This window comes from Ochotona princeps, chromosome 10 (genome assembly GCF_030435755.1).
Source record: "Ochotona princeps isolate mOchPri1 chromosome 10, mOchPri1.hap1, whole genome shotgun sequence".
NCBI lineage: Eukaryota > Metazoa > Chordata > Mammalia > Lagomorpha > Ochotonidae > Ochotona > Ochotona princeps.
The window spans coordinates 14,077,351-14,100,173 of NC_080841.1; the positions used below are offsets into that span (position 1 = coordinate 14,077,351).

The 22,823-nt window shown below is 48.5% G+C and overlaps 1 protein-coding gene across 5 annotated transcripts in view; it reads right to left on the reverse strand.

Annotated features, from left to right (window-relative positions):
• The window catches only part of KDM5B (lysine demethylase 5B), a 62,182-nt gene extending 39,714 nt beyond the window's left edge, over positions 1–22,468 (reverse strand). The window contains exon 1 of one of the 5 annotated variants that reach the window (XM_058669013.1): positions 22,099–22,468. In XM_058669013.1, the coding sequence (XP_058524996.1) occupies positions 22,099–22,305 (207 nt within the window). In that variant the 5' untranslated portion in view covers positions 22,306–22,468. Of the gene's footprint in view, positions 1–8,596; positions 8,621–20,824; positions 21,231–22,098 lie in introns of those variants that run through there. The other 4 variants (XM_058669014.1, XM_058669017.1, XM_058669016.1 and 1 more) reach the window with 4 other exon arrangements.
• Between the last annotated feature and the right edge of the window lie 355 nt (positions 22,469–22,823).

A 22,823-nucleotide genomic window follows, 5' to 3' on the forward strand; every position in this document is an offset into this window, starting at 1 on the left:
GGAAGGGCCAATACTTGGTTTAGCGGACCGAGAATCCCAGTGTTTCATACTAGAGTGTGGACTCAGTCCTGGCTACTCTGCTTCTAATCAAGCTTATGCCTGAGAAGGCAATGAAGGTGGTACAAGTAACCTGGGCCCTGCCGGCTAGGTGGAAGACCAAAAGACGCTCCTTGGGAGTGAATTAGCAGGTGGAAGATCTGTCCAACTTTGACTTTCAAATAAATAAACAGAACTTTAAAAAATCATCTTTGGGACAGATTTCAGGGAGCAGTCACAAACAGACAGCCCTTGGGAGCCAGTATGTCATTCGAGGCTCTGGCTTGGAGTGTCAGCTCTACTTTCAAGTACAGCTTCCTGCTGCTGTTCAAGCGTCTGAGTCACTGCATTCAAGTAGGAGACCCAGATTTGAGTTCCCAGCCCCTGGCTTCAGCCTGGCCCACATCAGTCTGTCATAAAGAATATATTTCCCTCTGTTTTCTTTCTCTCTGCCTTTCAAATAAACAAAAGAGAAATTTAACACACCAAAAATCTAATAACACCTTTAAGGAGCGTGTGTGGCCACCGACTGCTAAGACGCTACTTGGCACACCTGTCTGCCCTACTGGAGTGCCTGGAGCTCTGCTCTCAATTCCAACATTCTGCTGATGTGTACCCTAAGAGACAGCAGGTACCAGCTCAAGTCATCAGGTCTCTCAGACCACACAGGAGACCTGGACCGAGTTCCTGGCTCCTAGACATTTGGGGAGAAAACTGGCAGACAGGCATGCGTGCATGCACCTTGTTCTCTGCCTTTCAAATAAGCAAAACAACAAGGAAAAAATGAGAAGAACTTGACAAAGCTACTCTTTAACACCTACTCTCACAGACACTTGTTTTTCTAGAGAAACCTCCTATGACAGAAAATCTCCTTTCATGAGAAAATACTCAGACAAGTAGAAAAGACAAGACACACAAACTGGCATGCACAACTGGAAGAAGCTGCAGAGAACTGGAATGCCCACGAGCAGCAGCGACGTCATACTCTGGAGCCAGGTGCCTACCAACTGACGGCTGCACACACGAGGAAATGCCACTCAGCCACAGTAAGAAGCGGATACAAGGGGATACCAGTCCGCCAAGTGAATACATACAATCCCAAAAGACAAATGTCATGCTTTCCCTAATTTGTGTTAATATACAGTACACAAAATAATAAAAATGAGTGAAACTGCCACTTTGAGAATTAATGACTGTTAACAGCTCCTGCACTTTGAAAAGTGAAGAACAGTGGATCTGGCACTTACTGCTTGCTGAAATCTTTATTCAGTGGAGGGTTAACCTTTGTGATTATAAAATAAATTCAAAGCATCTCATTGTAAAATTAAAAAGACAGGAGGGGCCCGGCAGCGTGGCCTAGCGGCTAAAGTCCTCACCTTGAAAGCCCTGGGATCCCATATGGGTGCCGGTTCTAATCCCGGCAGCTCCACTTCCCATCCAGCTCCCTGCTTGTGGCCTGGGGAAGCAGTTGAGGACGGCCCAGAGCACGGGGACCCTGCACCTGCGTGGGAGACCTGGAAGAGGTTCCAGGTTCCCGGCTTCGGATTGGCGCACACCGGCCCGCTGCGGCTCACTTTGGGAGTGAATCATCGGACGGAAGATCGTCCTCTCTGTCTCTCCTCCTCTCTCTGTATATCTGACTTTGTAATAAAAATAAATAAATCTTTAAAAAAAAAAAAAGGAGGAATGAGGGTAGGAGTGACAGAAGGCAGGGTGGAAAGCAGCATTATGCTCTTAAACTATATATATGAAAAACTACATGAAATAGGAAGTGTATTCCATTTACACAAATAAATTCAAAATAGGAAAGCTAACAGAAAAAAACTCTAAAATAACTGACACCTCAAAGAAACAATTGGCAAAGACGCCACTGGATATATGAGCAACATTATCTATTACCAAATTAAAACAAGACATCACCACACACTTACAAGAATGGCAAAAAGCCTAAACACTGACAACAGTAAGTTGTAGCGAGGATGAGGAGCAACAGGAACTCTCCCTCACTGCTGACAAGAACAGTCAATGGTACAGCCACTTGGGCAGAGTGTTTGGGGATTGGCATTGCGGGGCAGAAAACTAGGCTGCCACCTGCCACCTGCAGTACCGGCACCTCATGTAAACGCTGGCTCAAGTCCTGGCTACTCAGCCTCTGATCCAGCTCCCTGCGAATGTAGGCCTAGGAAAGCAGAATAAGGTTGTTGCCTGAATGCCTGGGCTCCTCACATCCATGTGGAAGACCTGGATAGTTCCAGGATTTTGGCTGTGATCATTTGGGCCTTTCAGATAAACAAAACCCGAAAGAAGTTCCTGGCTTCAGATTGGCTCAGCTCTTGCCAGGAACTTCTCCTCTCTGTAAATCTGATTTTCCAATAAAAAATAAATCTTTTTTTATGAAAAGGAAGAAATACTGTGGTAACTTTACTTCATTATGTATCAAAAAAGGGTATCACATTATCTAACCTAAAAAGTGAAAAACACTTTCAGTTCCTAGCATCCTTGCCAACATAGCAACAACACTTGTAGTGACCGATTAAGCAATCATCTGGACGCTGGCATCCCACATGGGTGCTGCTTCACTTCAATCCCTGATAATGTACTTGGAAAAGCAGAAGGTGCTCCAAGGGTCTAGGTCTCTACACCCATATGGGAGACCGAACAAGCTCCTGGAAGTTGGTTTTTTGCCTGTCCCATCCTAGCTGTTGCAGGCATTTAGTGAGTGAGTGAACCAGCAGACAGAAGATTTCCGTCTCTTCCCTCTGTAATTTTTCCTTTCAAAACAACAAATAAATCAGTCTTTAAAAGGTAACATTTGCGGGCCCGGCAGCGTGGCCTAGTGGCTAAAGTCCTCGCCTTGCACGCCCCGGGATTCCCATATGGGCGCCGGTTCTAATCCCGGCAGCTTCACTTCCTATCCAGCTCCCTGCCTGTGGCCTGGGAAAGCAGTCGAGGACAGCCCAATGCATTGGGACCCTGCACCCGCGTGGGAGACCTGGAGGAAGTTCCTGGTTCCCGGCTTCGGATCGGCGCACACCTGCCCGTTGCGGCTCACTTGGGGAGTGAATCATCGGACGGAAGATCTTCCTCTCTGTCTCTCCTCCTCTCTGTATATCTGACTTTGTAATAAAAGTAAATAAATCTTTTTAAAAAAAAAAAAAGGTAACATTTGCAGGGCTGACAGTGTACCCAGTTAAACTGCCACCTGCAACTCTGGCTTCCATATGCGCAGAGTACATGTCTTGGCTGTTCAACTTCTGATCCAGCCCCCTGCCAAATATAATGCACCTGGAAAACCAGCAGAGGATGGCTCAAATCCTTGGGCCCCTGCAACTCCCTGGGAGAGCTGGAGGAAGCTCTTAGCTTCAGCCTGGCCTAGCCCTGGCCACTGCAGACGTTTACAAAATGAGTCAGCCAACAGACAGAATCTATTAAACAATCTCTTAAAAAACAAAAAGTGGGTCCACCGTGGTAGCCTAGCAGCTAAAGTACTCGCCTTCAACACACTGGGATCCCATATGGGCATCAGTTCTAATCCCGATACCCTGCTTCCCATCCAACTCCATCCAACTGGGAAAGCAGTCGAGGACTGACCAAAGCCTTGGGACCCTGCACCAGTGTGGGAGACTCAGAGGAGGCTCCAGGCCCGTGCCTTCGGATCAGCTCAGCTTCAGCCATTGCGGCCTCTTGGGGAGTGAATCAACAATCAGAAGATGTTCCTTTCTGTCTCTCCTCCTCTATATACACATGACTTTCCATTAAAAATAAAAATAAATCTTTAAAAAATTGTTTACCAATTAGATTTAATAAAAGCTCATAGACCATAAGTAGTGCCATTCTAAATTGTTTGCTGGATTTTCATTTCCTTTGTTTATAAAGCTTCAAAATGGCTTCATTTTAACTTGTTCACCATGAGCATACAAGAACTATGATATCTAAAAGCTCAGGTATCTTCCTTGGCACTCATTTATTCCTGGGGAAGGGAAGGCAGCTAAAGAACAAGGTGACTCTGAGAGCCCGAGGAGCATCAGGAAACCCTGCCTGAGCCTGGCAATAACCTGACAACAACCTGACAACATCGACTTAAAGCACAGTTAGCTGAGAGAAACCCTTCTTCAAAGGCAAAATCAGCTAGTGGGAGAACCATCCAGGAACGCTAAAGGTTTTCTATAAATCCTCGCAAATCTAATTCTGTAAATGATCTACTAAGATTCATCTCTTCGGGCCCAGCGCAATAGCGCAGTGGATAAAGTCTTCGCCTTGCACACCCCATGATGCCATATGGTCACCGGTTCTAATCCCAGCCGACCTGCTTCCCATCCAGCTCCCTGCTTGTGGCCTGTGAAGAGCAGATGATCACGACCCCTAACCTTGGAACCCTGCACCCATGTGGGAGATAGGAAGAGCTCCAGGCTCCTGGCTTTGGATTGGCTCAGCTCCAGCTGTTGTGGTCACTTGAGGAGTGAACCATCAGACAGAAGATCTTGCTCTCTGTCTCTCCTCCTCTCTGTATATCCGCCTTTCAAATAAAAATAAATAAATCTTTTAAAAAAAAAAAAAAGGCACGTATCTATTTAAAAAAACTCGTCCCTTCAATATATTAAAACAGTTTTTTAATCTTTCTAATTATACAAAGACTATCATCAGTTTGATATCTGACAATTAGTAAAATGAGAATGTATACTCAACAGAAGACATGCAACTCGGTTCTGACTCCCTGCAGGCAAGACCAATTAAAACTCAGCATCAAAAGTTTCCAAAGAATATTAACTAAGGACCAAAGCATTTTTAAACTACCTAATTCTATGAAACCCAATTATCATGGAGTAAATGCACTCCCAGGATTTTACCAATGCCAGCAGAAACACGAGCAGTTTTTTTTTTATTTAATTTTTATCGCAAAGTCAGATATACAGAGGACAGACAGGAAGATCTTCCATCCGATGATTCATTCCCCAAGTGATCACAAAGGCTGGAGCTTAGCCAAAGGCTGGAGCTTAGCCAAAGGCAGGAGCTTAGCCAAAGGGAGGAGCTTCTTCCGGGTATCCCATGTGGGTACAGTGGCCCAAGGCATTGGGCCATCCTCGACTGCTTTCCCAGGCCACAAGCAAGGAGTTGGATGGGAAGCGAGGCCACTAGGACACAAGCCGGAGCCCATATGAGATCCTAGTTTATATACAATGCAAGGACTTTAGCCTCTAGGCTACCGCACCAGGCCCATGAAACAATTTTGTTTATTTTTATCGCAAAGTCAGATATACAGAGAGGAGGAGAGAAAGATTTCCCGTCCAATGATTCACTCCCCAAGTGACCGCAACGGCAGGTGCTGAGCCGATCTAAAGTCAGGAGCCCAGAGCTTCTTCCAGGTCTCCCACGTGGGTGCAGGGTCTCAAGGCTTTCCCAGGCCACAAGCAGGGAGCTGGACAGGAAGCAGGGCCTCCGGAATTAGAACCAGCGCCCATATGGTATCGCTGTGCGTTCAAGGCAAGGACTTTAGCCACTAGGCCACAGTGCCAGGCCCAACAATTTTTTTAAAATTGAAGACAGAGATAACTCCCATCCAGTGGTTTGCTCCCCAAATGCAAGTCAAAGTTCCATGTCAAGAATAAAACCCAGGAGTTGCACTAGCAGGAACCTGGAGTAAGTTCCCAGAAACCAATATCAAACCCAAGCACTCTTATCCCTAACAAGCAATTTAAATGACCACTTTCTTGGAGCTCAGCACAGCAGTTAGCACACTTCTTAAGAGGTCCACATCCCAAACCAGAGTTTCTGAGTTGAAGCACTGCTTCTGCTTCGCACTCTAGTGCACAGCTAAGGCACACCTTGGGAAGTAGCAGGTGATGGGCAAGTACTTAGGTCACTGTCATTCATGTACAAGTGTCAGGTAGAGTTCCCAAGGGTACTTAGGAAGCAAACCAGACAGAAAACCAATTTCTGCCTTCCAAATGAATAAATTTATGTAAAGATCACTTTCTAATCAAATCAACAGATACAAGTCAACCATATAGCCTCAAACACTTGCACAAAGCCAGGTACGTTGGGTCTCGCGCCGTGGCCTAGCAGCTAAAGTCCTTGCCTTCAACGTGCCAAAATCCCATATGGGCGCCGGTTCTAATCCCGGCAGCTCCACTTCCCATCCAGCTCCCTGCTTGTGGCCTGGGAAAGCAGTCAAGGATGGCCCAAAGACTTGGGACCCTGCACCTGCGCGGGAGACCAGGCTCCTGGCTTCAGATTGGCACAGTACCGTCCGTTGCACTCATTTAGGGAGTGAACCATTGGACGAAAGATCTTTCTCTCTGTATATCCGAGTTTGTAATGAAAATAAAATAAATCATAAAAAAAAAAAAGCCAGGTACATTGCAACCATTATAAATCTCTCTTACAAAGAAACAGCCGACTTACAGTTAATGAGTCCTGGTAGAAACCAGCTGCTTTCACAAGTATCTATCAGGAAACCTATGTAAAGGCTTGGGGAGAGCTGCACTCAGTATCTTGGAATCTGTTAGGTGTGGCTTGTAACTCCTTTATTCCCTCAGAGCTGCCTTGACCTCAACCAACTTGGCCATGCATTTGCTCATTGGCTCTTAAGACCTTTGCTACTTACAGATTTTAAGTTTGGAATCACTTCTATACCTTAAATCGGCAGAGGCTCTAAAACTCTATATGTGAGGGCCCGGCAGCGAGGCCTAGCGGCCAAAATCCTTGCCTTGAACACGCTGGGATCCCATAGGGGCACCGGTTCTAATTCCGGCTGCTCCACTTCCCATCCAGCTCCCTGCTTGTGGCCTGGGATGGCAGTCGAGGATGGCCCAAAGTTTTGGGACTCTGCACCCGTGTGGGAGACCTGGAAGAGGTTTCTGGTTCCCAGCTCTGGATCGGCACAATACCGTCTGTTGTGCTCACTTGGGGAGTGAATCATTGGACGGAAGATCTTCCTCTCTGTCTCTTCTCCTCTCTGTGTACCTAACTTTATAACAAAAATCTTTAAAAAAACAAACACTCTATATGTAAAACTGAGAGTCTGTGGACTTTCACAGGACACTGCACAGGTTTCATCAAAGTCTCAAAGCGGTCTCCTGTAACTTTAAAAAAACAAACTGAATGCCTTCCAAGTCTGAGTTAAGTTTTCACCTTACTACCCCAATCTGCTTTCTCTTTCGATCTTTTTTCCTTATACTTTACAAGATGTGGTAACAGACAAAACTCTTGCTCGTAGGGATGTCACAAAGAGACATCAACTCAAGAAGACAAAAGATGAACTGCAGGCAGCCAGGCCCTGCCTGCACCAGTAAAGCCCCTGTGATCCCCATTTCCAAATGGGTGTCGGCCGTGTCCTGACTTCCGACCCAGCTGCCAGCTAACAGCCTGGAGAAGTGATGAAGGCAGACATCCCAAGCACCTCGGCCGCGTCACTCACACGGGAGACTAAGCAGCAGCTCCTCACTGTGGCCTGCCCCGGCCCAAAGCAGCCCTACTGGCATTTGTGGAGTGAACTGAAAGATCTATCTCTGTCTTTCTGTAACTGACTTTCAAATAAATAAAGCCGAAATTTATTGGCAAACGTACTCCATGTTAGGACACTTGTATTTGAGGAGAGCAGGCTGGATGCAGACCAGACTCCGACCTGGCTGGAGGTACAGCTGGGAGGGCTTAAGGCTAAGGTGGTGTGTCTCACAGAAGTGTTTGGCTTCGTCCTCAGAGCCTGGAGACATGGGCCAGCACACAAGAGACATGCCAATGCAGCCACGTCCAGCACAGCAATCCCAGAACCCCTCACTGCAGAGATGTCAGGCCAAGCTTCCACAGTCTCAAAGTGTCTCACTCCATGTCACTTCGCAACCAGTGGAACAGGACTGGATTTTCTATAGAAAACCATAGAGTGGTGTGAGCCACAAATTTCTGGTTGGAAAGAACGAAATAGCAGAAAACTACAGAAGGTTGTTTTAGCCAAATTATTTCCTGTCATTTCCCTGTAACTGATAGAAAATGGGAATATGTAAAATTCGTAAATATAGTCAAATGGAAAATCACAATTACCGCAGACACGATGAAAGAAACATTTGTATGTTCACAGATTCACAAGTTGAATAAAAATATATTTTGATGCTTAATAATAAAAGACCTGGGTCCAGTGTGGTAGACTAGAGGCTAATGAAGTCCTCACCTTGCACGCTCCTGGATCTCATATGCGCACGGGTTCTAATCCCGGCAGGCCTGCTTCCCATTCAGCTTCCTCCTTCTGGCCTGGGAAAGCAGTCAAGGACGGCCCAAAGCCTTGGGACCCTGAACCCGCATGGGAGACCTGGGAAAAGCTCCTAGCTCCGGGCTCCAGGTTCCCAGTTTCAGATTGGTGCAGCTCTGGCCGTTGTAGTTACTTAGGGAGTGAATCAACAGAAGATTCCCCTCTGTCTCCTCTCTGTATATCTGACTTCCCAATAAAAATAAATAAAAATCTTTAAAAAAATAAGTCTTAGAAAAAAACAAACAAAGAAGGACTTGTATTTGCGTTTTGGTTCTTGCCTTTATCAACACTTTAATATCAACACTTTAAGGAACTTACCTCTTGCATTTGAAAAGTATGAACAATAGCTGACTTTAAGCAACACAGTGAGAATTGAAATCACAAACACAAAAGTATTTATTTAGGGCCCGGCGGCGTGGTCTAGCGGCTAAAGTCCTCGCCTTGAAAGCCCCGGGATCCCATATGGGCGCCGGTTCTAATCCCGGCAGCTCCACTTCCCATCCAGCTCCCTGCTTGTGGCCTGGGAAAGCAGTTGAGGACGGCCCAATGCTTTGGGACACTGCACCCGCGTGGGAGACCCGGAGGAGGTTCCAGGTTCCCGGCATCGGATCGGCGCGCATCGGCCCGTTGCGGCTCACTTGGGGAGTGAATCATCGGACGGAAGATCTTCCTCTCTGTCTCTCCTCCTCTGTGTATATCTGGCTGTAATAAAATGAATAAATCTTTAAAAAAAAAAAAAAAGTATTTATTTAAACTGTAAAGCAAAATAACAAATATCATTAACTTCTGACCATGGGAAGGATATACATGTATGTATGCTCCTACGTGCATGCACACACAAATATATAATTCTGACTTTATCTGAAAGATCTTCTATCTGCTGGATTACTACCCAGATGCCCCATGACTGGTGGAGGGCCAACACCAGGAGATGGGAGCATAATCAGGGTTTACCACAGAGGTGGCAGGGGGCCCACTACCTGAAACCACCCCAAGCACCTGCTGCCTCTAGGCTAACCATTAACTAGCAGCATGCTGGGATCAGAAGTAGAGCTGGATGGGAATACAAGCACTGAGACAGGATATGAGTGGACCAGAAGCAGCACCTTAACCACTGAGCAAAAACACCCACTCCTCCATTGTCGACCAGGGTCTCCCATGTGGGTGGCCGGGATCCAAGTGCTGGGACCATCATTTGATGCTTCCCATGCCCACTAACAGGTAGATGGATTGGAAGCTGAGCAACTTTAACTCAAACTGACACTCAGCTATGGAAAGCCAGAGTCAAAAGTGGCTGCCTAGCCTGCTGTAGCACAAGGCCAGCCTCAGAATTCAACTTCTATACCACAAAACTACACTGGATCCAGCAACAGCCTGATGTGGTTTCATGATAGTGGTATCTTACACGCACCATACCATTTCCTAAAACTTACTAGGCAAAAATTTTTCTTTACTGGGACAAGGGCTAAGCAACATGTTTATAATAATTTCCCTTAATTCAAAAAGTTAATTACTGAAGTACTAACAAATATACAAGAAAAATTAGCCACAATCTCTAAGAAAACCTGTTATATTTTGGTATATCCTTTTTTTTTCAAAAACAATTATTTCATAATTTTGAACACAAAATAGTACTGTCTTTTATCCGATACTATGAAGACTTAATATTTCAACCTCATTAACACTTGTTAAACACTCTTATTATTGGGTATTTAAGCTTCCATTGCTCGGGCCTGCACAATAGGGTAGTGGTTAAAGTCCTCGCCTTGAACATGCCCCAGGACCCCATATGGGTGCTGGTTCCAAACCCGGTAGCCGCATTTCCCACCCAGCTCCCTGCTTGTGGCCTGGGAAAGCAGTCAAGGACGGCCCAAAGCTTAGGGATCCTGCACCCGTGTGGGAGACCCAGAAGAAGCTCCTGGCCTCTGGCTTTGGATTGGCTCAGCTCCAGCCATTGCGGCCACTTGGGGAGTGAATCAACGGTCAGAAAATCTTCCTCTCTGTATATCTAACTTTTCAATAAATAAATAAATCTTAAAAAAAGAAAAAAGATTCCATTGCTCTCCAGGTCTACACGTGGCTCAGCCAGGGCCCAGGGAAGCCTGTCCCCATCCCTCAGGCCACAGGCCCTCGGACTATAATTCGGGAATCACACAAGCTGCAGGAGTGTAGAAATAGGTTCAGTTTCCATTCAGAATTGAATCAGCTTTATAGGAGTGCCAGACAGTTTAACAAAGGCTATCAACTAATAGCTCCAATTAAGCCAACTCAATTTCCAATTAAGTTGTGAAAGGTATGAAGTCAAAGTACTGTTCAAAGTTTGCCAAGGAACTAACTTTGGTGACCAAATTTTTGGAAGGAAGGAAGGAAGGAAAGGAAGGAAGAAAAAAAAAAGAAATACAAAAAAAAAAAAAAAGACAAAAGAGAACACTTATAAAGAACTGACTATTGGGAGCAGGGGTGGGACAACGGTTCAACAGGTTAATCCTTTTGCTCCAAGCAATGACATCCATTTTGGGCACTGGTGTCCCACATGGGTTCTGGTGCATGTCCAGGCTGCTCTACTTTCCCAAAGCTTTGGGACCCTGACCTGTGTGGGAGACCTGGAAAAAGCTCCCAAGCTCCTGGCTTCGGATTGGCTCGGCTAGGGCCACTGCGGCCGCCTGGGGAGTGAATCAACAGATCTTCCTCTCTGTCTCTATTCCTCTCTGTATATCTCATTTTCCAAATAAATAAATAAATGAAATATATAAATGATGTGAAGTTCTCTGGTACCCACCATAAAACCACCTTGGAGACCTGGGCCCACAGACAGAAGCTGCTCTAACCTTATGCTTGTTGATCACTATCCATTCAGGCCTAAAATGCATCCCCTGCAGCGATGTTTCCTTCACTAACAGCAAGTGCCTGGCTTCTGGGTACCAGCCAGCATTGCTAGAAAAGGTATACTTGGGTCAATTCAGTTTTCCCTCAAGCTCTGTCACTAAGCAGATACTAAAAATATCATCATCATTTCTGCAATTTTTTAGGATTCTTTTTTTATTAAAAGCAGATCAGGCGTCCGGCATGGGGGCCTAGTGGCTAAAGTCCTCACCTTGAACGTGCCAGGATCCCATATGGGTGCCAGTTTGTGTCCCAGTGGCCTCGCTTCCCACCCAGTTCCCTACTTGTGGCCTGGGAAAGCAGTTGAGGACAGCCCAATGCCTTAGGACTCTGACCCTGCACCTCCATGGGAGACCTGGAAGAAGCTCCTAGCTTCTGATCAGCTCAGCTCCAGCCGTTGCAGTCATTTGGGGAATGATTCAGCAGACAGAACATCTTCCTCTCCATATATCTGATTTTCCAATTTAAAAAAATCTTTTCAAAAATTTTGGGGGCCAGGCACAGTAGCCTAGCAGCTAAAGCCCTTGCCTTGCATGCACCAGGACCCCATAGGGCCCCAGTTCTAATCCCAGCAGCCTGTGTCCCCTCTAGCTCACTGTTTGTGGCCTGGGAAAGCAGTCGAAGACAGCCAAAACCTTTGGGACCCTGCACCCGTGTGGGAGACCTGGAAGAGGCTTTAGGCTCCTGGCTTCAGACTGGCACAGCTCCAGCCATTGTGGTCACTTGGGAAGTAATTCACAGAAGTAAGATTTTCCTCCCTCTCTCTCTCCTACTCTCTGTATATCTGTATTTCTGGTGAAGGAAGAGCCTGGCGCCCGGCTCCTGGCTCCTGATTAGCTCTGTTCTGGCCATTACAATCACTTGGGGAGTGAGCCAGCTGAAGGAAAATTATCTTGCTGTCTCTCCTTCTCTCTGTAAATCTGCCTTTCCCATAAAAATAATTTCTTTAAAAAGTTATTTTCACTTGAGAGGAAGATTTACAGAAAGAAGGAAAGACAGAGCAGAGGACCAAACACTCGTTGGTTCACTCCCCAACTGTCCACAACGGCCGGAGCTGATCCAAAGCCAACAGGAGCCAGGAGCTTCCTCTAGGTCCCCACATGGATACACAGTCACAAGGCTGATTTTCTGGCCATAAGCAGGGAACTGAATAGGAAGTGGTGTACTCAGGACACAAACCAACACTCATATGGGATCCCTGTGATAGCAAGTTTATAATTTAGTCATTGAGCCATCACTCTGGGACCAAAATAAATAAATCTTAGAAAAAAAATTACTAGATCTCTTATTTCTGAGAGGAAAAATAGCACTAATACAGACGCAAGCACCATGGAAGGTGGTTTATAAATAGGCTGCTCATATCCAAAGATGTTCGCTTAATTTCTTTAAAACTTATTGTTATATTGCAACAAAAATTTTATTTGAAGGATAATCATGAAGTACAAAGAACCTGCAGTCAGCTATAACCACTCATCTTTACTGCCTGGCTGCCATTGGGAAACTTCAGGGCAGGAAACCGAGGAGTCACCACACTGCTCACAGGCTCAACTTCCCAAGCCAGTCAACGCTTCTACCTTAGCAGCAACAACCAAGTGACAGAAATGTGCCTTTATGTTGAGTTTTTCAGAAAAGCAAAAGAACATTCTACCAGGACAGATTTCCCATCAACTACCACATGACAACTGTATTGCTACTGTGATTGTGTGAGAGGGACTACAGTTCAAGAAAGTGCTTGAAGACCTGGCCTTGCACGTGCCGGAATGCCATATAGTCGCTGGTTCTAATCCCAGGGACCCTGCTTCCCATCCAGCTCCCTGCTTGTGGCCTGGGAAAGCAGTTAAAAATGGCCCAAACCCTTGGAATCCTGCACCCACGTGGGAGACCCGGAAGAAGCTCCTGGCTCCTGGCTTTGGATTGGCTCAGCTCCAGCCGTTGCAACCTCTGGGGTAGTGAATCAACAGTCAGAAGATCTTCCTGTCTCTCCTCCTCTCTGTATATCCAACTTTCCAATAAAAATAAATAAATCATTAAAAAAAAAAAAAAACAAAGTGCTTGAACACCTAACTAGGGACAGTACTGCCTAGGTTTACACCATCTAGTTTTGAATCCTGCCTCATTCCCAAGTCAAACGACCACAGTCAAATCAACTTCCCTCTTCTGGTCTCTCTCATTCAGCAAAGGGCGAGTGTTATCCCCATTTTATGGGCACCTTAACAAATAAAACTCAGAAAATAGTCAACAATCCTCTCAAGAATAGCAGCTCAAAGATAACACATGGGCCTGGCACAACGGCCCCACTGGCTAATTTTCCCCTTCAAACCCTAGAATCCCAAATAGGCACTACTTCATAACCTGGCTGTTCCACGTCCCACCCAGCTCCCTGCTTGTGGCCTGGGACAGTAGTAGAGGACGGCCCATAGCCTTTGGACTCTGCACCCATCCATGTGTGTGCACTGAAGCTCCTGGCTCTTGACTTTGGATCAGCTCAGCTCCGGCTGTTACGGACACTTAGCGAGTCAATCAGTGAATGGAAGACCTTTTGTCTCTCCTCCTCAATGTGAGTAGGCCTTTCCAATAAAAGTAAATAACTCTGGGCATCGGTGTGGTAGCCTAGCAGCTAAAGTCCTTGGCTTGAATGCACTGGGATACCATATTGGCGCGGATTTTAATCCCGGAGGTCCTGATTCCCATCCAGCTTCATGCTTGTGGCCTGGGAGGGTGTTCGAGGACAGCCCAAAGTCATGTGGGAGACCTGGAAGAAGCTCCAGGCTCCTGGCTTCGGATTGCCGCAGCTCCAGCTATTGTGTCCACTTGGGGAGTGAATCAACTGACGGAAGATCTTCCTCTCTGTCTCTCATCTCTGTATATCCAACTTTTTTTGTAAAGATTTATTTATTTATTTTTTATTACAAAGTCAGATATACAGAAAGGAGGAGAGACAGAGAGGAAGATCTTCCGTCCGATGGTTCACTCCCCAAGTGAGCCGCAACGGCCAGTGCTATGCCGATGCGAAGCCGGGAACCAGGAACCTCTTCCAGGTCTCCCACGCGGGTGGCAGGGTCCCAAAGCATTGGCCATCCACAGCTGCTTTCCCAGGCCACAAGCAGGGAGCTGGATGGGAAGTGGAGCTGCCGGGATTAGAACCGGCGCCCATATGGGATCCCTGTGCGTTCAAGGCGAGGACTTTTAGCCACTAGGTCACGCTGCCAGGCCCAATATCCAACTTTGAAATAAAAATAAATAAACCTTTAAAACAAAAATTCCTTCATGGGCTCAGCGTGATGATTCAATGTCCAAATCCTCACCTTGCAAGCTCTCTATGGGCACTGGTTCTAATCCCGGCTGCTCCACTTCCCATCCAGCTCCCTGCTTGTGGCCTCGGAAAGCAGTTGAGGATGGCCTAAGGCCTTGGGACCCGCACCTGCATCGGAGACCCAGAAGCTGTTTGCTTAGTATCAGCTCAGCTCCAGCCATGTGGGGAGTGAACTGGTAGATAGGGCATCTTTCTGGCTATCTGTCCTTCTCTGTAAATCTGATCTGCCTTTCCAACAAAAATTAATACATTTTAAAAAATTATTTCACTGAAGAAGAAAGTAAGGAATAAGCATTCTACAACAGCTCCAGTTAAATCTCTTCCCAGACTAGTCTTACCAGTGAGCAGATAAAGCTTCGGGATTTAGGCTGTCTAAAATCCATCAATTAATGAACCTGGACAGCAGCCCTGCTCAACACCAGATCCCCTCTAGCAGCCGGGAGGACACATACTGGCTTGCAAACCTTGTCCAAGGACAGAATCAGATTCATAACTTTAAGCCACTTCTTTCTACCACCATAAAAGCAACAACTGCTCCTGTCCTCCCTGTAAAAAATCCCCTGGAAGGGCCCAGCATGGTGGCCTAGCGGCTAAAGTCCTCGCCCTGTAGCAAAGGGATCCCATATGGATACCAGCTCTAATCCTGGCAGCCCCACTTCCCATCCAGCATCCAGCTCTTGATTGTGGCCCAAAGCCTTGGAATCCTGCAGCTAAAGTCCTCACCTTGAATGCTGAATGCATCATGATCCCATATAGGTGCCAGTTCTAATCCCAGCTGCTCCGCTTCCCATTTCGCTCTCTGCTTATGGCCTGGGAAAGCAGCCCAAGGCCTTGTGACCCTGCACCCACATGAGAGACCCAGAAGAAGCTCCTGGCTTTAGATCACTCAGCACCAGCCATTGTAGCCACTTGGGGAGTGACCCAGCAAATGTAAGATTTTTCTGTGTCTCCTCCTCTCTGTACATCTGACTTCTCAATAATAATAAATCTTAAAAAAAAAAAAAAGGAAAAAAACCTTTCCTCTATCAGTCTGGTTTATAAACTTGTTTCTAAAACACAAAACAAATTTAGTTTTCTCTAATAGTTAAAAGTAGAAAAAGAAACATCTGTAAGACCTCTCGTATGCAAAAGGCCCTTCTCTTCCCTTGATTCCCATGCTGGAACATGGTATTAGGTACTTAGGAACCCCTTCTAGAACACGGTAGTAAGAACCTAGGGAGCCCTTCTAGAACATGGTAGTCAGAACCTAGGAACCTTTCCAGAACCTTCTAGTGAGTACTTCTGTAGCCCTCTTCTTGGGCTGCATAGGAAGTCCACAGCAACTTTCTCACAATTCAACCACTGGTTTCCTACTAAGCCGTTGCTGTCCCTGACCTCTGCTGAGTCCCCCAATAGGGCCCGAGTGGGAATTTCAGCAAGGTCATCTCCCCAGTTACCATCATTCACTTCCTCCAGCTAACTCAGAATTTTTCCTTTAGAGGCTGGGAGCGATTCCTGGCAACTCAAGCAGGCAGGTGGCCAGCAGTCTACAGAGTCTACCTAATCCCCCTAGGAAAGAAAACACCCCCCTAACCCAACACAAAATGAGCTAAAAGGACTGTGTGAGGACAAAGGCAAGGTCTCCTCAGGTTAGGGACTTTTCCAGCTTTTGGTAAGAGACACAGTAGATGGCAGGAACCTAATTAGCATTTCATCTGGGGGGCGTGAGCCAAACTTAATTGGTCCAATTAAAATAACAATGAGGTCACAAAAGTCTACAGAAAGATCCTATTATGATAGAGAAACCCTGTTAAAATAAAAAAAAAACTTTACAATGAGCTCCTTTTACTTTTTTTCCCTTAAAAAAAATTTTTTTTAATTAAAGCTACAGGAGATAGATAGGTCTTCCATCAGATGGTTCACTCCCCAGCTGGCCTCTTCAGAGCAGAGCTGATCCAAAACCAGCAATTTCTGGGTCTCCCACATGGCTATGGGTTCCCCCAAGCACCTGTGCCATTCTCCATGCTTTCCCAGTCCATAAGCAGGGAGCTGAATGGGAAGTGGAGCAGATAGAACCAGCATCCATACGGAATGCCCACATTGCAAGACAGAAAATTTAGCCTGTTGAGCCGCCTCCTGGATCATTCCTATATCCAAACATATTTTTTTTCCCACAAATTTATATTTATTTTTAAATGTTTCTTACCTAGTGAGTTTACAGACCCATGCAGGATGGGAAGAGATGGGGAAAAAGCGAATTAGAAACTCTGCCCTCCCTCCTGTGAGCACGGGGAAGCTGCTGCACTGCGCCTGGGTACTGGGTCACATCAGCACCAGGGGACAGAGGCGGCCCCCGGACTGTCCCAGGGACTTTGGTGGGGAGATGGATGGTCCGAGGGTGTTTCTTCAGTAGTCTGAACTGTTCTGAAATTGTGTTGACTTCATGGCAATAGTTACCACTTCCCATCCTTGCCAGCAGTTCATGTTTTGTTATGTCCATAGCCTTAATGTTGGGTGGAGAAATTGGCTTGGAGCAGAATTCAACCTTCTTTCATTATTTTTGAGTGAGGCATTCAAGTTCTTCTGGCTGTCCCGTCTTCCAGGGGCATCCTAGTATGTTGTCTCTGCTTACAATGATTTGGAGAGTGAACCAACAGATGGAAGATCTCTCCTGTCTCAGTCTATCCTTCTCTCTGTAACTCTGCCCTGAGGGAAGAGACCTCTCAGGCCTGGAGAAAGCCTAGGACTCAGTCACAGTGACTTTAGCCTGATTCCCCAGCACTGGGTCAGGCCTGGCTGGTGCACACCCCACAGCCGCCACACTGCAGGGAGCTGCTTTTGTCCCAACCCCATAGCCCGAACCTATATCCAAACAAATTAAAACATCCTGGACTTGGGCCTGGCACGGTGGCCTAGCGGCTAAAGTCCTCACCTTGAATGCTCCGGGATCCCATATGGGCGCCGGTTCTAATCCCGGCAGCTCCACTGCCCATCCAGCTCCCTGCTTGTGGCCTGGGAAAGCAGCTGTGGATGGCCCAAAGTTTTGGGACCCTGCACCCGCGTGGGAGACCCAGAAGAGGTTCCTGGTTCCCAGCTCTGGATCGGCACAGCACTGGCCGTTGCACTCACTTGGGGAGTCAATCATCGGACGGAAGATCTTCCTCTCTGTATATCTGACTTTGTAATATAAATAAATAAATAAAAATAATTATTTTTTAAAAAAACATCCTGGACTTTAGTTTTCCCAAAAATAAAAATTAAAAAAAAAAAAAAAAAAAAGCAAGGATTGGGGCTGAGGTGCAGATTGTTTAAGTCCTAACTGAAAACCACTTTCGATCCAACTTGCTACTAATCTGCCTGGCTTCTGCAATCACTAGGTGAGTGAACCAGCGGATGACTGCTACTGTACCTTTCAAACAAATAATTCTTAGGATAAACAAACAAAAAAACCAGTTAACCATTTATCAACCAAAAATACTGCCACCTTCAGAACAACAAATCATAAACAGTGCCTTAGAGACAAAGATTGAAAGGGTGAGGCCCAATGGCGTGGCCTAGTGGCTTAAGTCCTCGCCTTGAACACACCAATATGGCTGCCGGTTCTAATCCCAGCTGCTCCACTTCCCATCCAGTTCCCTGCTGTCTGCCTGGGAAAGCAGTCGAGGATGGCCCAAAGCCTTGGGACTCTGCACCTGCATGGGAGACCTGGAAGAAGTTCCTGGCTCCTGGCTTTGGATTGGCTCAGCTCCGGTTGTTGTGGCCGCTTGGGGAGTGAACCATCGGATGAAAGATCTTCCTCTCTGTCTCTCCTCCTCTCTGTACATCCACCTTTCCAATAAAAATAATTTTTAAAATCTTAAACAAAAAGATTGAAAAGGTTAATCAGTTTATTTTTATTGGTGTCTCAAAAGAATTCAAAACTCCTTAAAGGTGTTACTTACTAAATTATTAACACTTTTAAAAGGCAATTTTGTATGCATTTTCTTTGAAAAGTTGTAATAAAATGTTTAAAACCAAAGATTACAATCAGGGAAGGGGAATCATTCCAGTGGGGGTGGGGACTGGCTCATATTTGCAATGTCATCCACTTTCCACTCTAAATCCTTTTCGTCCATCAAGAGTTACAACTAGGTGGCTGTCTGCTCCTCCTCTTGGGTCCAATTTACCCCTGGGAAAGCAGAATGCAGTTAAATCCTTCTAGACCAAGAAACTCTGTTTCTACTTTGTAAAAATCAGACACTGTGAGCTCCCTACAAATTTTCAACTCCAGAACAGAAAAGTCCTAACTTTGTATTACAAAGTTGTTGCAAATGTATACATGGTTTCTTTGGGGGAAGATGAAAATGTTCTAAAATTGATATTGTGAAGCTGGCTGCGCCATTGTGAAAATACTAAAAACAACTGCCCTGCCTGTTGCAGAGATGACTTGCAACCACAATGAAGACTTCATCCTTACAAAGTATTTGAGTTCTTCCTCACTACAGTGTTTATGGTGATGGACCTTTTCTCCAAATGTTAACAGCAAGCCAAGTGGCCAAATAACCATACGCAAAGATCCCGCAACACCAAGGAGGCTGCCACTGAGAGAACTAGGCCAAGGCGGATCACACCAACTGGGAGGGAAGGATAGGATGTCGGCCTCCCAGCCTCAAACTCCTCCCAGACAAAGAAATGTATGCGCAGGTTCCTCCCAGCTCTCACCCAGCTGGGCCCATGGAGCCACCTCAAAGATGCTGACTGCTTTCAAATGCTGACTGCTGGCTCTACATAAGGGATCAAACTGGCGACCACAGGAAGTTAAAGCTTAAAAAGTGTCTACTCTGCCATCTGGAGCTTGACTTAAATCTCTTGACTTTTGTATACTGCCAAGGAAGAAATCTGTGGAATCTGCCTATCTGTGGCCAAATGTTAGATGCTTAAAAGTGAGAAAGTGAGTTATTAAAAATCAAATACATTTCTGTCCAATTTGGGAGATCAAAAACAGTACTTAAAGCAATCAACTAATTTTTAACCTAACAGTTACATCCCTAACTTGAATCATCTTTGAATACTATCAAGTAATACAGAAAATGTCACTTTTCCTTAAACGCGAATCTATCAGAGAGAAAATGTGCATTTTGGAGGTAATTGGCCTAAGGATTAAGATGTTGCTTCGGATGCCATATCCCACATCCCAGTGTTCAGTTCCTCTGCTTCAGATCCAGCTTCCTGTCAGCATGCCCGAGATCCAGAGACCATGGCTCATGCAGCAGAGTCCCTGCCACCCTCCAGAGAACTTGCCTTTCTGACTCCTAACTTTGGCCTGGTTCAAATCCAGTTCCTACAGGCACTGAGTGAACCAATGCATGGGACTAATCAAGATGTCACTCCCTAAAATACTTTCTAAATGTGCATTTTAAAACTAACAAAACCAGATTAACTGTTAAGCCTGTTTATGCTACATACTTGATGTAATATGAAACAAAGATTGGCTTTTCTTTTAAACCAAGAAACTGTTTCACGAAATTGAGTCCCTCTGCGTCACTATGGGAAATAAGGTAAGCAACCAAAGGCAGCTTTGGACCTTGCCAGAGAAAATAGCCAGACATGGAAGCCATGCTAAGCACCACCGAAGACAACAAGTAGCACAACAGCAAACAGCCCCCCTTATCATCTCTCCCTTACCTCAAGCAGGATACCAACAGCCCCAGCTCCCCTACAGTCACCTGTGTTCCCAAAACCCAAGGAACATAAGTCATAAACATGGGTATTATAGAAAGCTACACCCACAGAAAACACTTTAAGACCCTTGAAGGCATCCTCCTTACAATCCTTCTATTGCATGAAACCACTTGTTCATAGCTTTCCTAAACACAGTTTCTAAAACAAAGAATGTTTACGTCTCTGTAAGCCTTTGTTCCAGCAAGACCCTCTTTAGAAACTGCAACTTCTGGAAAGAGCCCCCTTTTTGCGGCTCCAACAGCAACATACGCCCACAAACTCTCCCCACTCGGCGTGGGAGTTTGCTAAACAAAGGAGCCCAGCCCCTCAGCACAAAGGAGGGCTCCCCCGACTGCCCCTAAGCCGCGGGTGGCTGGGTAGCCCAGCCTCGGCCGTGCCAGGGAGCACTCACAAGGCAAAATGGTGGCCACCACGTCTGCCTGCCACTCAGTGGGGGAAGGTAAGACGGGTATCCCTCCTGCCATCCCCACGGTCAAGGGGGCTCCGACAAGGAGGACCCAACAGAGCCTCGCAGCCCGACCTTTTGTGGGACCCACATCCCATGGGGAGCCAGGCAGCAAAGCTGCAGGATAAAGGAGGACGGACCCCAGCCCTAGTATCCCACAATACCAACATGGAGGACAACTCCAGGAACCTGACGCTTCACACACCTGGGCTGCCAGCAACTTCCTCAACTGGCCCACGGCGGCCTAAGAACCCCCTGGGGCGGACGCGCGCTGTCCATCGCCCCAGTGTCCACATCAGCTGTGTGTGCAGACGCCCACCACGGCGCCGCCTCCAACTTCTCCGGGCCTACCCAGGTTATGGTTAGGGTGAGCCTGTCGTGTCGGCATCCCCGCCGAGTGGGGCCCTCTTCCCCACGGTCTTGCACCCGCGCGGGGCCCACACTTGCTCCACAAGGCTTTCTTCAGTTGCCTTTACAAACTTGTCCAAGAAAAAAAATTTAAAAAGTGGGGAGTCAGCACTTCCACACAGGGGTGAGGGACCCAGGACCCAAGAGGCCCACATCCCCACCCGCGGACGCCAAGGTCACGCCGCGGGGGCGACAAGGGGGAGGGGCCGCCCGCGCGTGCGGCGGTTAAACCCCGTTCCCAACCGCCCGGGCCCGGCCAACCGCCGCTAGGACCAACTTGGCCTCGGCCGCCCCGCAAGGCGAGCAGGACCAGGGGTCGCAGGCTGCAGCCACGCGATCGCCGGGAGAACCTGAGTGTCCCCCACTTCCCAAGCCCACCAAACACGGCATCGCTCCCTTCCTGTCCCCCCACCGCAGCCGAGTCCCGCGCTCACCCTCCCCCCAAAACCCGGACGGTCGGGGAGCGCAGGTCACAGCCCCCCAGGACCCCCTGGCACCTACACCCCACAGCAGCAGGACACCGCGGCTCCCCGGCGCCCCCGGTGGCGCCGCTCGCCCCCTGCTGACCCCGGCTCCCGGGGCTGGGGGTGCAGAGCGGGGGGAGCAGTCTGGAACACGGGACCCGAAACCAGGGGGTGCCCTGGTGTGGAGGGTGGGGCGCCCAGGTGAGGGCCGCTCCGGGCCGCCGCCGCCTCCGCCACACAAAGGACTAGGGGCTCCAGCCGCCATATTGAAAACTTTCCTCGTCGCCTGCAACTCCGAGTTCGCCACCCCCGGGGCCCCCAACACCCCGGGCTTGCGCCGCCCTCGCCGCCCCGGCCCTTCCAGCGCCGCGCCTCGGCCGAGCTACGGGAAGAACCAGCCGCTGCCGCCTCCCCGCGCCCGAGCAGGGGACGTCCCCCCCGGGGCCCCCCGCACCTCCGTCCGCCTGCCAGCCCGCGGCCCTCCCGGCGCCCCCCGAGCAGCCCCCCGGATGCCCGAGCAGCACCCCGCGGAGCCGCGCTCGGCGGCGAGGCGGCCTCCCGAACCCGGGCCGCGCCGGCCCAGCCGGGCTCTCTCCCGACAACTCACCGGCGGCGGCCGCACCTTGCAGATCCCTGTCTGCTCGGCGATGGGCCGGATCTTGTGGATGAAGGCGAAGGGGTCAGCAAACTCTTCCCAACTGGGCTCGAAGACTGGACACTCGGGGGGCGGCAGGAACTCGCCAAGCGGGCCGGGGCCCCCGACGGGCAGCGCGGGCCGCGGGCCGGGGCACAGCGCGGCGGCCGCCTCCATCATCAGGCGCTTCTCCGAGGGGACCGGACTGCGAGCGGCGCCGGGGGCCGATGGCAGCTACGGACGCGGCTCGGTCTGCGAGTGCGACTCAGCCCGGCAGCGGCTGCACGGGAGCTACCAGCCTGCCTTCCTTCTCCTCCTCCTCCTCCTCCTGCTCCAACGACGACGTCCGGCGCCACCCTACGCCGTGCGCCTCCGCCGCCACGGCGAGGAAAAGGAGTCCTTCCCCGCCCCCACCCTGGGCTCAGGCTGGGGCGCGGCCGGGGTCCCCAGGGTCCTGGTGGCGGGCGAGCGTGGCCCGGCCCCCGGCGTGCGAGTTCCCTCCCCCGAGAGCAGCTGGGGCAGACGGAGGTGGCGAGGACACGACACGAGTGTCCACTCGCGGAGCGGCGCTGGCCGGTCTCCCCTGCGTGGGGGGCCTTGGGAGCCACTTGTAGCGCCCGCACCGCCGGGCGCCGCTCCCTACGCGTTCTGCGTGAAGGATCGCGGCGACCGCACAGCCGGCCCGGGGCCTGTGTCCA